Source organism: Schistocerca nitens, unplaced genomic scaffold (assembly GCF_023898315.1).
Source record: "Schistocerca nitens isolate TAMUIC-IGC-003100 unplaced genomic scaffold, iqSchNite1.1 HiC_scaffold_161, whole genome shotgun sequence".
NCBI classification, from domain to species: domain Eukaryota; kingdom Metazoa; phylum Arthropoda; class Insecta; order Orthoptera; family Acrididae; genus Schistocerca; species Schistocerca nitens.
The window spans coordinates 6,351-25,133 of NW_026045702.1; the positions used below are offsets into that span (position 1 = coordinate 6,351).

General features: G+C 42.1%; 1 protein-coding gene across 1 annotated transcript; it reads left to right on the forward strand.

The window, feature by feature from the left end:
* Window positions 1-8,992: 8,992 nt before the first annotated feature.
* LOC126219128 (aquaporin AQPAe.a-like) lies at window positions 8,993-14,809 on the forward strand. The gene is made up of 6 exons (XM_049942138.1): window positions 8,993-9,044; window positions 9,147-9,346; window positions 10,792-10,935; window positions 11,365-11,571; window positions 14,498-14,578; window positions 14,657-14,809. The coding sequence occupies exons 1-6, from the start codon at window positions 8,993-8,995 to the stop codon at window positions 14,807-14,809; spliced, it is 837 nt and encodes a 278-aa protein (XP_049798095.1).
* Window positions 14,810-18,783: the final 3,974 nt, after the last annotated feature.

Sequence of the window (18,783 nt, forward strand, 5' to 3'; positions counted from 1 at the left end):
ATGGTTTCCTTCAACCGTATGTAACTTTTGGGCAATTGAAGAACGGAGTGGTGGACCATTGTCGAGATCATCAGTATGAAATAGCTCACAATTTACGTACATATATCACTTCTCGACAGAAAATGGCTCATATTCGTGAAGAATAGGGTTAAAATGTCAATAAGAAATACAAAATTAACTTTTGTATAGTTTACCCAACATCACTTACATCTAAGGCTCGGATACCTCCTTCGAAAGGGACGCGATCGGTTTGCTTCTTCATCCTCGTCGACAGGACATAAAATCCTGACTTTCCTATTTCCTGACAGCGGCAATTACATAATAGTGATATAATTTTGAGAACAATGATGAATGAAGCAAGAAATGGGAGAAACACTACTAACGGTAGAATACAAGAGATCGTCGGGTCACAAGTTTCATAGAAATTTGATATCATGTAGTAAAACATTTCAATAACGTATGCAAAAATATAATCACGGTGCCCCGCTGCTGCTTTTAGACATTTAACGTAGAAATATTTATGATAAATACAAAGATATGAAGTTAATCCTGAGACGTCACAAACGAAGTAGGATTAACGTATCGTTTTCCTGGTGGGTATTAGCGTCCCGTGAACACCGGAGAGATAATAAATGGGCTATAAAACAAGCTGATAAATGAAGCAGAATGGAATCGACCATTCATGGAAGTGGTTTTTAGAACAAACACGGAAAATGTGCAATATGATGAACGAATGTGTGTAATGCCATAAATATTGTGTCAAACAATTCCCTATGAAATAAAATGTTCCAAGCTTCAAGGCAGTTCATAATATTTCTTCATCATCTCGCAAGCATCTGACAAAAGTTTGAACTCCTTAATATTTTCTGCGTGTTCCCTTTTAAGTGACGATTCGATTACACCAAATACGAAGATAAGGAAAAAGTACTGCTTATTTAAAGGGAGAATAGTTGAGAAAAAAGAATCGCTCATTCATTCGTTCAGTAGAAGATAAAAGCGTTTGTTCCATACTTACAAATTATGGAGGGTGGGTAACGTCACACTAGCCGGAAGTTATGAACGCATCAGACCATTTCTCAGGAAACTATTCAGCAAAATTTTGTGACTTCTGATCTGTGTAACTTCTGGGTAATGAGCTGTATCACTGTAACTGGTCCAAGGGCCTAAAACATGATGTAGATGATAATGATGATGATGATGATGATGATGATGATGATGATGATGACGATTTCAGATAGTGAATCCATCTGTCGAATTAAAACTATTTGCCAACGAAGATCGTCACCTTTTGTGGACGAAGTCGATTAACTGAGTTGGTAAAGCCCACTATTTTAATCTTTAAGCAATAAATATTTCAATTCTGATTACACTAGAATGTAAAATTCGTTGCAAAACTCGATAACTTATACGACCCTGTTTTGGAAACGGTATTCTAAAAAACAAATGTTAGGTTTTATAAGTTATCGAACATTCTTACTTGTCTTTAGTTTGTACCGAGCGAGGATGCATAGAGGTATGACACTAGACACGAATTCGAAAGGGTGGCTGTTCAGGTCCCCATCCGGCCAGCAGCTAGCTCGAATCACTCAAGGCAAATGTGAGAACGGTTCATTTGGAAAAGACATAGTCAGATTCCTTCCAATTCCAGGTATGTGCTCCGTCCTAATGACCTCGTTGTCAAAAGGAAAATTAATCACTTAAAAATGGAATAAATTTCTAGACGAAATATAAAAATCGTGGTGCTTTAGAGGTCCCGAATCACTTAGAAGAATGTCGCACTTGTCACATGCGTTGGTAGCTTCATGCTGAATCAACACCTACAGGCAATGGCGCTCTAAAACAGTTACCCTTCCAGTTATTAGCACAGCATTGGTATGATGGAAATTCGCGACATTCGGTATTATGGGGTTAAAAATTAATCTTCAGTTTAGTATAAAAAAGGGAAACGATTATGCTGAATTTCCATTTTCGAAAGTAATATAAAAACATTTCTTCCGATTATCGACCATATTGAGGGAGCTATTGTGTGTTGGGACAGGCAATGAGGAACGTATCTGAATCTGTGACATTCCTCAGAGTGCCATCACCTATAGCCCAGAAAGAACGCATTCTTTTTAATTCCCGTAATTAGTACACTGACTATAGATTTTTTCCTTGACTGTAATTTAATTCCCATACCCGTAAGAACGGGAGTGGAATGGCAGCGATACAATTGCGGTTTATCAGCAGAGAGCATTTACGAAAATATACGAAAACAATTTTAGAATGGTAAAATATCTATGCGTCTGCTTTACCTGTTAAAATGTACATTTGTACATTTAATGTGCTAAAAACCATTAGATGTATTTTCAAACACAAATATCGTTGGTAGTAATTAAAATGAGGAAGAATGATTTCACTTCACAGCACTAACATGAAGGAATCGCAGGCATAAAGGATAGATTGGGATTATAAAGATTGTTTGTTATTGTGGTCTTCAGTCCGAAGACTCGTTTTATGCATCTTTCCACGCTACTCGATCCTGTTCAAGCTTACAACGAACATCCTTTAGAACTCGCTTGCCGTATTCATCTATTGGTCTCCCTTTACGATTTTCACCCTTCACGCCTTACTCCAATACTAAATTGATGATCACAGTATGTTTTATGTTTGAGAATCCTACAACCGATCCCTGCCTTTGCTCAAGGTACGTCAGTAATTACTTTTCTGCCCAGTTCTATTTAGCACTGCATCATTGGTTGCATAATACACCAGTCTAATCGGCAGAGTTCTTCTATAGCACCACATTCCAAAAGCTTCTGTTTTATTCTTGACTGAAATGTTTATCGTCCACGTTTCACTTCCGTACAAGGCTGCACTCCATACAAGCACCTTCACAAAGGGATTCCTAACACTTAATCTATAGCCTACGTTAACAACTTCCTCTTCTTCAGAAACGCTTTTCTTGCCAGTGATAGTCCACATTTTTTTTATTTTTGCTCCCTGAACCTTAGATCCTTCTCCAACTTTTTCTTTTGTTTCATTTACTGCTTGCTCAGTGTACAGACTGAATCACCCAAGCTACAACCTTGTGTCACTCCCTTCCCAACCACTGCATTCTTTCTTGCACCTCGACACATAACTGGGTTCTGGTTTCTGTACAACTCGTATATATTCTTTCGATCCCTGTATTTTACGCTTGCTACCCTCATAATTTAGGAGAGCGTATTGCAGTCGACATTATGGAAATATTTCTCCAAATATACAAAAGCTATCTTCTAACCGAAGTCGTAGGTTCAGTATAACCTCGCGTGTTAGTACATTTCTCTGGAATCCAAACTGATCTTCCTGATGTCTGCTTCTACCAGCTTTTCCATTCTTCTGTAAACAATTTGTGTCAATATTTTGCAACCATGACGTATTAAACTGGTAGTGCTATAATATTCACATCTACCTACAGCTGCTTTCTTTGGAAATGGAATTATTACATTCTTCTTGAAGCCTAAGGATATTTCGCTTGTCTCCTACACCATGCATACGAGGTGGATTAGTTCTGTTATGGCTGGCTCACCCAAGAATAAATGTATTTCTGAGTGAATGTCGTCTACCCCAGGGCCTTGTTGCAACTTAGCTCTTTCAGTAGCCTGCCATATTCTTCTCGCAGTATTTTACATCCTTTCTCATCTTCATCTAGGTTCTCTTTTCTTTTCATAATATTGCCTTCAAGTAATTTTTCCTTGGACTGTCCTTCTATATACTCCTTCCGCTTCTCAGCTTTCCCTTCTTTGCTTACTACTGGTTTCCCATCTGCGCCCTTGATATTCGTGTAGCTTCTTTTCTTTTCTCCAAAAGTGATTTTAATTTTCACGTGGGATTTATCTGCTTTTCCCATGGCTGAGTGGCCAAGTGAAGATATGAGTAATAGAGTTGTAATGGAACGAAATGTGCGGGTGGACTACTGATAAGAAGTGAAGTGACATATTTGTGTTACATATCAATGTTACTTTGGGTGTACGTGCTGAGGTTAGAGTAAAACAATCCTAGGTGTTAGACTCCTGCCAAGAATATAAATCAATTCTGCTGTCAGTAACATCTGCAGAACAAACGGTTTCATTGGCATCAGCCAAGGACACTTTGGATTAAACTTAATTCACAGCTAAGGAAGAAGCTGTAAAGACGAGGGTGTAGAGAACAATGCAACGTTCGTGGTAGTTGCTTAAGTTTTCCACGCTTTGCAAAAGCAAACTGACAACAGACAAATGTAGTCAGTACGGTGTCCGACGTTACCATAAAATTCCAAAAAATAGCCGTCCACTCTTTCTCCTCTATCAGATGTTATACACAGAACCACAAGCAGTGTCGAAAGAACAATTGACACGTTGTGTCTTGATGTTACTGCCTAGATGCCATCAACGTTAAGTTCAGTTCGACCATTCAATGCAAGTTTGTTAAATCATATGATGTTATTTTTCTAGAATTTTGTACGCTATCGCTGGACGAGGAGTTGTTCCCAGATTCTACTGTTAATTAAAATGTTCAAATTCGAAGGCTACACATCTGATTGGTACACGGAAAAGTAAACTAATAAAGAATGACTTTAAAACTAAATTCCTTGAAGTGTTACAGTATCTCTGTAAGATTATCGTAATGTCTTAAGTACTGCAGACGTGATGTTATGTCAAAAAATAAAGAAATTGTGATACATAAATTGGACAGAGACTGTAGTGTAGCATGTTCTTCGGTGACTGCTGTCTTGAAGTGTGCCGTCTTTGCTGCGACAGTGTTTGGTCTACTAGAGGTTTATGTGAGACTAGCCACCGTGACCCTTTGTAGTGCGAGTCTGCTAACAGCGCCGTTTTTGTTGATACTGTGGAGTCTCACAGCCATGTGTCTGTTTGCACTTGAGCATCCATTTACTCCGCAATGTAAGTTGGAAGAGCTATTGTATGTGTATAGTACCGATAGCTTTAAAATTTAACACAGTTTAGGCTTGTTTTTAATTGTCTGAATTTGTAAACGTCGATGTGTTCGCGTACCTTCCACGTCGTTTCTAGTTTTTGACGCTGGATGCTTCAAGATCCAGTAGTAATTAAACAAGTTACCTTATAAAAGGTAAGATTTCATGGTAGATAGAGGAACGCATAACGATCAAATTTCGAGTTTTTAGTGATATCATTCAGCTTTATTCATGACGATTTTGTCATCACCGTTCGCAAACTTTCGTTGCAACGGATTGAGGTGTCGGGTCAATGCTGTATAGGGAAGCAGGGAGCTAAGGCTACGTAAGAAGCAGTAACTGAACGCATCCGCGTAGTTGCAGACTGTAGTGCACTATTCTGTAGCTGTCAAATAGATTTACTTCAGAAACTTAATCACTAGAAGCTAAAAGTTTCTAAATAAACTCTCCTACCATTTTAACATAATGGCTACGTCGGCTTAGGAGTTTCACTTCATTTGCGTAAATAATTCCACAATATACGAGTAGTTTATTGGGTCGCTTTATCTGTTCGGTACAAATTTGGTAATCGATTTTGAATTTCGGGGTGAGTTGGGTGCTAGAACCTCCCAGCGTAGTTCAGAGATGGGTGACCATTCAGTATAACACGCTTAGTCAGTTAGGTGGTGGCCACCTTGTGCATCACTGCCGTTCTCCTCTTCCCTTGTTAGAGAGAAATTGGTTCACGGGAGAACAATTTCTAGTAAGCCCCCATGTAAGCTCTAATTTTCAACTTAGCAGTATTTTCGGGAAATACTTTTGGAACCAATGTATTAACTAAAGTGTGGAGGAACTGAAATAAACAAATTTTCCATGACCACTGTATGGTTTTGAACCAAACTGGCTGAAAAATTTCCCACACGAGAGTAAAAAAATGCAGAAAATTTTCAATAGCATTTCCATCCTCCCAAAGTAACAAAATTTTGTCATCAACATCTGTAGCTATGTCAACACCTAAAACATCAAAAATGAAGTAAGGTGGGCGTATCAAACACGTAATTTACTTAAGAATGCACACCACCCGTTTCCCCTCGTTCTGTTGCATATTGCAGACGACCCAGGTATTTTGTCTTCCGGCTTAGCTATTAGCATAACTATAAAAAAAACTAGTCACGAGTTCTCAGTACTATCGGTGTGGGTTAACTCTGTATGCAGCTAGGAGAAATGTTACGTTCTAATAAGTTTTGAGTAACTTGGTTCGTAAACCGTCGATGTCGTTGCTGCCGTACATGTACTGATGTTGCTCGAGCTTATTCACCTATTTGTCTTGCAAGGGGTAAGCAGGAGAAAATCACCATGGTCATTGTAGCATGTATTACGGCAGTTAAATAAGAGCGAGCTCTTTTCCCTAAATTTATTCCTTGGTGCTGCACCCGAGACATTAAGTGGCCGTCAGACTAAACGCTAGAAACGAATGGCTGCTCGCGAATGGTACAAACTGAGTCGAGACTGCCACGTCAGTGCTTCGTAATTTCTCAGACGGCTGTTGCTCATTAATCCATTACCTTCCCGTCCTGCAGGTCCGTGATGAGCATTGACAGTGAAGCTTCTTCGCAGCTTAAAACTGTGCGGCGGATGCCATAATGGGCTAGGAATGGTGAAGCTACATGGGATTACGCAGAGCGTATAGCGTAGACACGTTGCATGCTAAGTCACGCAACCTCGTGCGGCAGCTGCTTCGATAAAGCAGCTCCATGTTGCTGGCTTCATATTTACTCTTTTCTGTAAGCGATTGACCAGATAGCGGCTTTGTCAGTACTGTGATGGGGTGGGGAAATAGCCACTAAACGTTACTATTTCGGAAACGGAACGAAGACATTAGGCTACCACTGTTTCAAAATAGTGGTGGGAATCAACCTCTTCCTACTCCACTCGTTAAATCCCACAGCGAAAACTTCCGTGGGTTCCGACCAGGTAAGTCAAGATGACCGTGGTTACGGTCATAACACTAATCGATAATTTCTACGCGCTGTACGGTAGAAAACATTACGAACATACGAGGAATAAATTAAAATAGAGATAAGCGCGTTGTCAGGTGGTACAGTTTAAAAACATGTACTAGAGGTGTTTCAGCATGTTATTTCTGAACTTCGTCTTCGGATTTAGCTTTATCTGCCTGCACTAAAAGGTCCTTGACTCGAAACGTCATAAACGTATAGTCCCACAGTTAATCATGTCTTTACCGCGTACATTTCTATAAATTTATAACGACAGGTCACCGTTATTTAATTTTGATACGTAATCGGCAGTTAAGATAACATGTTTCATTTTCTTTCAGAAATTTAACGACGAAAATTATCTGAAATAGAAAATCAAATTTAAAGTTGTGATGGAAGTTTTTCCTTTACGAAAAGGTAAAAATTGAAAATACTTGATCGTCTGCTTTGAGGGAACTTCAGATTGTGTCCTCAGAAAACCTGTGTTTTGAAATAAAGGCTAGGAAGAAGTAACAAACGCTCGAGTCCAGTATCAAGGCTTAAGTTTATCAAAATATGCCAGGTCAGTTTGGCAATGTAAGGGTGCGTCGGTCTATCACACATGTACAACTTCTCGCTTTTGCGGCCACAAGTAACCCGTAAAACCCCATGGAAAAAGCTGCTGACCGCCGTCCCATGTCTGCTAAAATGCGCGATGTAACATCCCAATTTACGATTACCTCGAAGCAGTCTCTGAAAGATTGGGAGTTAAATTTTCTCGTTACTATAAGACAGACGAGACATGATCGTCACCACCAACACTCGGATGTTTTTTTAGTTTTTACATATCCACTATTGTTGGAATGAGCGATTCCGTCACGCCACGTATTGGTAAAACATTTCAGCCGTCTTTTAATTTAGATAGAATTAACGAGGCTTCGCGGCTTAAATCTTCATTGTACAGCTTCGTACGTCATGATAAAGTCCCAATGTGAGAACGGAGCATAGCTTAATGTTGATCATGTTGAGCTCACTGCTAGTGATTGATTAAAACCAACCTCGGCTGTATTAATCCTCATTCGATAAAACCAGTTTAATTTCGTAGAGTACATCCCGGTTGCCAAATTGGGCTGAAGTGACGTCGATGGTATCTGCAACATTACATATCAGACCATCTAGTTCCTGACGTCAGCACAGCTTGGCAACCTGTAGATAATCAAAGAAACGAAACGGGTCGTAACAGACGTGTAAAAACGCAGCTCAGGTTTACCATTAATGAATACGTTGATGAAGCATGTCACTTTCTTTAGTAGCATGTCACACAGGTCTGGTAGACAATGTGTCCTAGGAGAAAGGGTCAACATTGAGATCAGTGATTTGAAGAAATTGCAGTTAAAATACACATTCAGAGGTAGATCATAGCTACCGGCACAAATCGCTTCTACTGAACAGGTATGAACAGCCCTTAAGGTGTGCATTATGCAGCTTGTTTCCCAGGTTTTGCTTCAAATGATCATAATGTCATTCATTCCTCCTGCGCCACCCTGCAAAGGTTGCATTAATAAACCTTATGAAAGGGTTCGGACCCTTAACCTTAGAGCGTAAAGGTTAGTTCTTGACTTTCTGCGTCTGAAATGACTATGTTCTAATTTATTTTCCTTTCCCATGTTAGCTAAAATTTCTTCAGAGGGGTGAGAAGCTAGTTCCTCGCAGTTGGTGTGTGTAAACAGCTTACTGACCGCACAGGAAACGAACTCGCTCGCTAGTTCAGGTAAGCAGCAAACATAAACAGGATGTATATGCCGCAGACGAGGCACAAATGACATTTTGAAACGAAATACAAAACGATTGCGCATACTGTGCTTCTTTGACACAAGGGGAAAAGATACGAAACGAGATTAAGTAAAAGGTGTATGAGAGGATAATGTAGATAGAGGAACTCTAGCCCAAGAGGAACTACAATTTATTACCGTGATAAAGCCTGTAAATACTCCTTGCGTTTGAATAGGGGCGCCGTCTTAATTTGTAGGTAGGAGACATAGTATAGAGCTGCGACAGTTGCAGTATGAAAACAGGTGGCAGCTCAGTTTGAAGAAACGGCATGGTTGAGGACGGAGGGTGCCTCACCGTGACAGCCGTTGAAGCGGCGGACAGTACGGTTTACCTAGTGTTTCCACAAGACCATTGCAAATTCACCTCGATTCTTGAAACTTGCAATGCCATGTCTCTGAAGTGACACTGTGCTTATGTTCTAGGCGTCCTGGACCTGATGAGGTTAGACGAGATGAAGCCCTGGAAAACAGTGGTGGTACAGCTGGCTGCTGAGCTCCTCGGCACGTCCCTGCTAGTGGTCGTCGGGTGTGGCTCGACTACAACGGCGTGGTCAGAAGGCTACCAGCCGACGACTGTTCAGGTGGCCCTGACATTTGGACTTACTGTCGCATGCATCGTGCAGGTAGGTATCGCAATAATGGTCGCATTCTAGAGAGCAAGAAATGGTCACTCGTTCAGCTTTCCAGTAGCGTGGGGGAAATAATAGCCCAAGTGCAGTGAGCTGCGTATTGCAAATGGCATTCAGGTAGATTAAACTGCTACTGACGAAAAGTACATGGTCATGGCGTGTTGGGGCCGCTCTTTCAGCGGCGTACATCGATAGTAGGGGCGCAAAGTGCAGTAAGAAGACGGTGTGTGCTGGCTGTCTGTGCTTTCTAAGTGTCTCGTTCGTGGAAAATACATCAGACAAGATGTGGAAGCTCGCAGGTCATGTAACGGCTGTAGAAAGTAAAACATTCACTCCATATTACGGTTAAGGCCAGCCACTTCAGTTACGTCAGTATTACTAAGTTCGCGGCAAAGACGTTGTGATCCGTATTATGCGCATGATGTCCACGGCATTGACAATGGTCTTAAACTGGTTATAAGATGCGGGACAAGATAGGATTTGCAGTGACTTTACAATTACAATGTGAAAATAAACGCTCTAATGATTCTCTTTGCTTAAATATGGTGAAGGTTGTGTATGGCGGTAGCAACTAGAGGTGCTCGCCTGTGCACAGTATTGAACCGTTCAGTCCCTAGGAAACGAAAATTTGATGAGATAATTAAATGTCAGCATCTTAACTCGTCAGGCTCACTCGTGTTGACCTTTCTTAATGCAGTTCTGTGTCAGAATAGCTTAATGCCTGGTCAGTAACTTTCCCCCTTGCTCTCAAGCATTTCACACATCCGCTACAGGAATGGCTAGAAAGGTGCCGTTGAGCGTGTGTCTGAATACAGGTGGAGAGTAGAAGCAATGATCAGTGTCACTCGAACAAATAGGTTCAACGTGCCAATGCTAAAAGTTCTCCTAAAGAGCACGCGGCAATTGGCTACTAAAAACGCTATTCGCACAAATAGCGCGATGACAGATTTCAAACCGACCGATTCAACAATCGGTTGCTTAAATTTATATGGAATTCGTTGTTCGCAAACTAAAATTACTAAACAGATGAGCAGTCGCAATATCCATTTGCGGCAAAACAGCGGAACAGTTTTTGTCGGAAGTACCATTAATACTGAGACACGATTTCATTTGTGATAAATCTGGTAGAGAAACAAAGGATTAGGTTCTTCACGGGTAGAAAAGTCAACGAAAGCGACTACACATGACTCAAACTGGTAACATAAGAGGTAAGCACGTCTTGGTACGAAGACGATGCACTTCTTCCTAAGGCAATTTTCGAAAAAATTCTGTACGGTTTGGCACCTGGGATATCCAATAAACGAGTGAAGAGGCATTGTATGAATATGACGAACTTAAACGTAGCCATTTCCACTCGGCTTACTCTCAAGGTAGTTACACCGAAATATTTGTATGTGGAAGTAGATGATGAATGTGATTAACCAAATGTTTGCCTTCAGACGCTGGGCTACGTAAGCGGCGCTCACGTGAACCCGGCAGTGACTGTGGGCCTGGTGGTGGGCGGCTTCCTGGGCCCGCTGAAGGCTCTGCTGTACGTGACGGCGCAGTGTGTGGGCGCCACCGCTGGCTCATTCGTGCTCCAGGTACTCGTAGCTGCGCCTGTTGAAGTGGTTATTTCGTTCTAACAATTTAAATGGTAAAAAAGGACATGGTTTCAAACCTGTGCAGTAGAAGATTCAGTAAACAGATGTCTGTAATTTTGACGAGTTATAATCTGACAAATGTACATGGCAACTAGTTGCCAAAGAATGACGCCTTAAAGCAGCAAATAGCACAGAACGCAAAGTTGTATAGCAACTGTATGTCAGAGCAGCGACTAAGGCTTTCAAATCTTCGTAGTCGAAGAACTGAAAGACAGCCGTATTAGTAAAGAGGGACTACAAACTTTGGCCAGCTGTGTTAATTGCAGTAAATTTGATTGCTCTTCCCACAATGGTTTTAAAGGCAATTAAATATAGTACCGGTGAGATGGAAGGTACCTTGGCAGCCTTATGTTGTGGTTGTTGTTGCAGGCCCTGACACCCAACGAGACGGTCGCAACGCTGGGCGTTACAGCCTTGAATCGGCACGTGACGCCGACGCAGGGCTGCTTCGTGGAGATGGTCATATCATTCGTGCTCGTGATGGCCGTGTACAGCGCTGTCACAGGGGGGGCGGCGGCGGCAGCAGCAGGACCCTTCACTGTCGGCATGTCTATAACAGCCTGCCACTTGTTCGCGGTATGTTTCCCAGGGGCCCAAGGACCCTGATCCTGGGTGCACTGAATTTCAATGACTGTGCTAATACAGCCGTAGACTTTGTTGTCGAGGTGCCTGATTTAAGCGACCTAGGTGGAGAATAGGCAGCGTACAAGTCGGCACACCAATTTCATTAACTTGGTAAATATATTGATACGTCCCTAAATATTCAAAACTCGCGTTTTTACCAACGCATCTAGTTCAGGAAATTAATAATTAACGTATTGCATCGGTTGGGTTTTAAGGAAGAATTAAGTTTCATAAGCGACACACAGCGCAAAAAGTGTTAACGGTCCCTCACAACTACGATCTGTGGTTACACAGGGTATGATAGCAGGGTGGGTAGTACCACGGCCACCGTGAGTTGCGCATAAAAACCAACGGCAATGTGTGTGATTGCACAAGTTCGGCATAAGTTAAGGCACTGTCAGGTAGGCCCATCCACCACGGCACCGGTTGATGTAAGAGCAGAATTTGAATGGCACATATTCCGCAATTCTGCGTAGTGACGTGTCCTCGAAGATGGAAAAATAGGCTTCGTATGTTCGATGTTGCCAAGAAATGCTAGACGAAACGTTTGCCTTGCTGGAAGGTAAACATGAAGCAACTCCTGAACATGATCAATTTTGGAGAGCAATGCTGGAAGTTTCCGCAGAATTTTCTGTAGTCCTCACAACTAAAGTAAATTGCCGTGCACTACATATTAGCACTCCCTCATGTAATGCTGTGGCAACATGTGCTGAAGTCGGACCACTTGCTCTCTTCCTTCAATAAAACCTGTCTTAACGAAATTATACTTTCCTCCAGACACTTCTCATTGGGCCAGCGCCCATTTTTTTTTTTCCTATCCTTAAGTGTCAGGAACTTGAGCAGATCTGAGTCACCGTTCTTGCAAAACACTTTCACCGGCAGCGCGTCATCTCGCATGGACAGTCATACCGAGCGTCTCACAGGTGTGTACCCCGTGTCTTCTGTTTAACAAATTCTGCGTCGTACAGCGCCATGTAGTGAAGTTCCATAGTGCCCCTACCCCACCTTACATAATCCGTCCTAATTTGGCGTCATGAGTAGACATTTTTTCAGCGTTTTGAAACTGGGTCTTGGGTTACCACCTTCCAATTTCGAATTGCATAATGACACAGCTAGTCAGTAATTTACCTTTCGGTTTTAGGCAAGAACTGCCCATAACTAAAGCTGTAGATATGGTTATTCTTAAGCATGTGAAGTGCCTGTTGGGTATGCGGACGGTAAACAAAACTTCTGGGATGAGTAGTTCTCACGGCGGGGTTAGGACGTGGTCATCGCGGTACACTACCATCCGGTAAATGTCAATATAAGGCACTTCCTTCTTCGCACGCTACATTTAAGATCTTCGAAGTGAATACCCAAGCCTGATAGTGGCTACCCAACAGCGAAGGCAAGCTAAGTGGAGAATCAGGGTCGTTCAAAGGAATGGGAGCGGGCCGAAGAGACTTCCGGCTACTTCTGGCCAGTCCACAAAACCCGTTCTTTTCTCTGGATTTAACAAGTGTTTTTCCTTAGCTTGGTTTCTTACCTGAAAATCTATAATACGATGCAGCAACACAATTTTATCATATTGCTGATGGAGCCCTTCAGGTCTGAATTCAGTGGTGGACAAACAATAACTCCTCCTGTGTTCAAAAAATTTCAGTAAAAATACAGCAGCGAAGTTAGTGCATACCACAGCCTGAATTGTTCCCAACACGACCGTTAAAAATTCACCATGCGTTTGTACAAATTTTGTCCAGTTGATCATAGGTATCAGAACAAGCTTCGAATAACACGGGGTCCTTCCTGACCGGAATTCAAAGATGTTAGTGTGGGTACGCTGTAAAGCACATGGACAATATGTGGCGTTTGGTGAAAAACTTCGGACATTCCGCACGCTACCGGCACCCATTCATTAGATGGGGATCGAAGACTTGCTGGTAATGATAAACAAGAAATACGCTTTCGAGTTCACGATAAACAGCGACGCTTGTGGAACCACAGTTCAGAACCTTAGGGAGCCAATAACGCACGCCCCCAAACGTCGTTCTTCGCATCATACGATCGTAAAATGAAACTGGTCAGTGGTGAATCTTGCAAACTACAGCCAATTTGACTGTTAGGTCTTAAGAAAGCAACATACGCTGTTAAATACCAAATGACTTGCGTGAACTTAACAGCTTAAACATAAGAAAAAGCAAGGCTTGGTTCAGTAATGTCGCAGGTAGGCACGAATGCATCGGCGACAGTGCAAAAAAGGGAGGTGTGTGGAGGACAGTTAAGGCTATAATCTGTACCGATTCCGCTGTTGTCTCAATCACTAAACTTGATAGAGCGCTACTTCTTGGTCTAACCTCGTATAACAGTAATTGACCTAAGTGTTTGACTGTGCAAATGGATTTAAATTTGGAATGTGGGCTAGTGCCCTATAGAAAGCTTATGGCTCGACCTTGTCCAGACACTGACCCCAGTCATCTTATGAGTGGTAAAGTGATCTTCACACACACACACTGCTACAATGAAAGAAGTGAATCATTTAGGTTAAGTATATGCCCGACTAAACGTGAAAGTATCGTCGCAAACTCGATAACACGGAGTTAAGATGTGTGCTCGCGTTCATAACTTAGGTCTCGGGAAGATAAAACCACTTCGCGATGTATCAGTTGAAGTTACGGTTTCGTAGAACACTACCCAGAAATTGACAACGATAGAAAATTCACTTCGTAGATCAGTAAAGCAAACCCTGATGGTAGCTGAGAAAGCAGCCACAGGAAGCACCTGTAAATGACAAAGGACGGCCTAAAATTCAATAAGCTGTACATCACTATTCAGATGGATCAAAATGTAACGCGGAAGCATGAGGTATCGTGCAAGACTAAATGACCTTCATTTTTCGCAGATGCAGTATACTGGTGCTGGTATGAATCCGGCTCGCTCTTTCGGACCTGCTTTCGTTACTGAATCTTGGACAAACCATTGGGTATGTATCAAATGAAAAATGTGAAATGCATTGAGTTGCCAAAGCTTTGCTTAGTATTGGTTCGACCGTCTTTTGCAGGTGTACTGGGTGGGACCGTGCGTAGGCGGTGTTGCTGCCGGTATCGTCTACCAATACTTCAGACCAGAAGAGCCTGTGGATGCATCAGAGAGTAGGGCTTCTCCAGGCCAAGCTTCTGGCGTGGCCTCAGGGGTAGCGGAACGGAATGTATAAGCAGGGAACAACAATGTAATGCTCTTGACAACATGGCATTGTCCAATTTCTGCCTGAACTTTGTGGACGAGTGTGTAAACCTAATTAAGCCTGATGTTAAGAGAATGCATACTAGAACTCGCCTATTTCGCTAGGCGTGGCAAGGGCATATAATGGATGTAAAATTTTAATGTGAAACATTTACAATGTACTGAGATTTTATGCTCCAGTGTATTTTTAAATGTTGCCCACGTTCAATAAATTCAGCATGTCGAAAACTAGTATCTGCTGACAAGTGGAATTAGATGCTCTTAAAGCTAGAATTTAAAAGAAGGGAAAGGGACAAGAAAAATGTCTCAACCGACCCTTCGAAATCACAGTACTTGGGCACAACATCCCTTTTCGTGTTCATAAAACATACGTGAATATTTTTCTTAAAGTGCAGTTAAGTTTCAGGTACATACCGTACTTCAGCTGGGCAGTTTAACAATTCTTTTCCAGAGGGCGCTACTTCAGTAAAATTTTCTGCGTGTCTGGGATAAGACAAATTTAAATCATTAGCGTATCACTAGTTCAATAATTTCCGTGGTTCTCCGCCCTTGCTACTATAGGTTGAAACATCATTTCCACTTCAGTTACTTCATTACGACGTAAGCTTGTGTCGTGGGTGCTAATCTCAACACGTCCTGGCTACCGACGTGTTAAGGCAGGCGCGCTCGCTCGCTCGCTCTAAAAGGTCCAGTTAGGGCATTTAAATTTGCATTTCACTCCACAACCATACAAATAAGAAAATAATCCTAAATACTGAAAGACATAAACGTATGACACGTTAGTCAAATTTGATCTTACTAACAACGCTCAATGAGTCGTTGATATTTGAAGCGCGCGCGCACACACTACATATATAATCTCCGGGAACAACTTATATAGGTGTCGCCTCAGCAATAGTTTAAAGTATGGCTGAACAAGCCCAAAATTCCTGCAATGACGTGACGCATCAATGGAGTGGGGTCCACTGTGCGCAGTACACACCCACGTACGTGGCATTTTGTGAAATGCCCTAGCCAACAACTGGAGGCGGCCTAGTTCATTCCCAAATAATTCGAATTAACACGATACAATTTCGTGAAATGCCACACGCAACTCCAGTTAAATCGATCGTGAAAATATTGACGGAACGCTCTAGTTAAGCGATAGTACGTCACACATACAGTAAGGTAAACTTGGCCAGTCGAGACCGTACTGGCCAATTCTGGCATTAGCCAGTGGCGTTATTTCAATGTATTGTAAAGGGGCGTGGAGCTACCACACTGATCTCGGCCGTGGCCGTCTTTGCAGAGCTTGGCGCCACTACTTCGAAAGTGGCTCCTCAACTGGCATCACGAGGCTGAGTGGACACCGTTCTAGCCCTCCCACCAAGGGAAAAAGTTACTGGCAGTGCCGGGATCTGAACCAGGGTCGTCTAGACTGTCACGATTACCATTCACCTATGACCGAGGCGGATTTCACATGTACAGTAGGCTTCACATAGTGCCTACACAGCAATCTAAAAAGAAATGATTTAGCGGTCGCCAGCCCAGTCAAGCCATGTCTTTCACTGCACAACGGTAGAGCATACTATGCGTCGTACTTAAAAGCCCTGAGTTTTCTGTAATAACTGAAAGTATGGGATAGTGTTGGTTGTATTGTAACTTGCATACTTGTAGCGTCTTACTTCTCGTTAAGCGTCAGTAAACAACTTAAATTGCGATACCTGCCCAACAAGAGGCAGTGGAACACATTAGGTCGTTGTCAAGTGACCTATTACCTGCGGTCTGCTGTCGACTTGCTGGCTTGGCGGCTACTGTACTGAAACAATCTTGGCTGTTTAACTCAGGATGACTGAAATGGCTCTGAGCGCTATTGGACTTAACTTCTAAGGTCATCAGTCCCCTAGAACTTAGAACTACTTAAACATAACTAACCTAAGGACATCACACACATCCATGCCCGAGGCAGGATTTGAACCTGCGACCGTACTGGATGACCGAAATCAACAGGTGATACGTTAATAGATTTCTATGGACGAAGCTCGTTCACTGTACTGTTCATGAACTTTAAAAAGAAACAAACGCTCTACAAATTTCTCAGAGCAGCACTTTACACTTACTTGCCATCAAAGGTTGTGAAAGGTCTCTAGGTCTACCCACCACGCATCTAACTGAAAATTAGCTATTGGAAGGTAAGTAGTTCTCTTCAATGTTTATAGCGAATAATCACAGTGAACATACAAGGCTATTTACATGCAGACGTGGGGGTGGGGCTAATTGTAACAACTTCGCATTTCGCGTGGGTCCTGAAGGAGGACGTTGAGCCGTCAGGTTAACACGAACAAAGTTCTGTTAGCTCGCATCCTAAAGCTGAGCCCTTCTTGTAGATCACGCATCGTCGTGGTTCTGTTGATCTGGCTCCGTGAAACTGTTGCAGGAACGTGGAAGTCTACTTTCCAGTAATGAGTACGTAAAATTTTTAGGGATGGCAGTAATTTACTGCAGTTGCAATGAAAATTTAGACAAGTTTCACGCGCGACTTCTGAAACTATCCAGTCCTAAGATAGCATACATAAATCAAAAGTTTAATTTCACACTGCTGTAATCTCTCACTTGCTGAACGACGTAAATTCGTAGAAATTCCAGGTTCAGTCGACTAGTAATAAGCGCCTTTTTTGGCAGTCGTCTGGACGTTGCTGAATTACAAAGATTTGTAATTCTTTGGAGAGTGATGTATTCATGCGATTTCGTAGAGTTAGATTTCGCAAAGGTAGATGAAAAAACATTGTCCTTCAATGTGGCTGTTCAGAACTGACTCAGAATATCTGGCTTCTGTCGAAACTTAAAATAATTTCGGCGAGTGGTAGTCACTTAAGAGTAGAGCTAGTCAGGGCTGATAATACCGGTATTACGAGACTGTGAATACTTGCACTTGGAATAATTTTGCAGTGCTACCAGGTTTATTCACACAGCATTGCCTAGGTGTGTATTTATTCCAGTTTTCTATTAATCACCTCATTAAACATCTTTCGACCTCGACAGCCTCCTCTCTTCCCACCTCAACTCCCCATTCTTTACCCATTTCCTCCCTGTTCATCTTCCTCATTCAATTTTTGTCAATCTCCTCCTCGCCCTTGTCTCTGTACATTCTTCTTCCCTTCTGTTTTTCCTCCTGCTTGTCATGTCCCCCCCCCCCCATCTCTCCACGTGCCTCTTCCCCTATTTCCTGTATCCTCCTTTCCCCTAGTCCTCCCTTCGCTCTCCATGCAGTAATACTCACCCCCAATAGGCTTGGTTGTTACTCCTACAGTGTTTCTTTCCAGACTAATTAATATATGTACCAGTTTGACTGAAATCCTTACAGCCGTTTACGATGAGCTTTCTACGTGTGGCTTTTCCAGCATATGCACATGTAAAATATATTTCAAAGAACTTTAATGGTATTTTGCGACTGTTCGTACATATATTTCACCTGTACATCTAACGAACGTCACCCTGCAGCTTTTCCCGCATCTTAATGTTTATTCAGTACAATGACATATTTTTGCACGTACATCCGGTGGTATGTCTGCAACATGTTATGAATACAGTTAGTAGTAAAATGTAAAGTTAAAACGTCATGTGCAATGCGTCAGTTTCTCATGCATCTGTGACAGTGGTGTCATGTCTCCTGGGCTATGTACCTTAAAACGATATAGGTTTCTAAGTATTCAGCATTATACGTGGGTACTTCTACGAAATGTTGCGCGTAGTTAGTAGTAAAGAGGTAATAAATTAAAACATGCTTCATGTGGCAGTCTTAATCCATGAACTGAACTGGATAAAGGTAATGAGGGATAAGCTTAGGAGTTGGAAATTGTGTGGTTTGTTGCAAGTGTCTAAATGTTGTCATTCTCAAATACTGGATAACTAAATTATGGGTATTCTCGTGTCGTGGGCTACACTTCGAGTTGCGCTCTACCAAAA

Excerpts from the sequence above, each read along its gene's own strand:
- LOC126219128 (XM_049942138.1), top strand. The coding sequence starts at position 8,993 with ATGGTTGAGGACGGAGGGTGCCTCACCGTGACAGCCGTTGAAGCGGCG. Across the intron at positions 10,936-11,364 it reads CTGGCTCATTCGTGCTCCAG|GCCCTGACACCCAACGAGAC; the intron begins GTACTCGTAGCT and ends TTGTTGTTGCAG. Across the intron at positions 11,572-14,497 it reads CAGCCTGCCACTTGTTCGCG|ATGCAGTATACTGGTGCTGG; the intron begins GTATGTTTCCCA and ends CATTTTTCGCAG.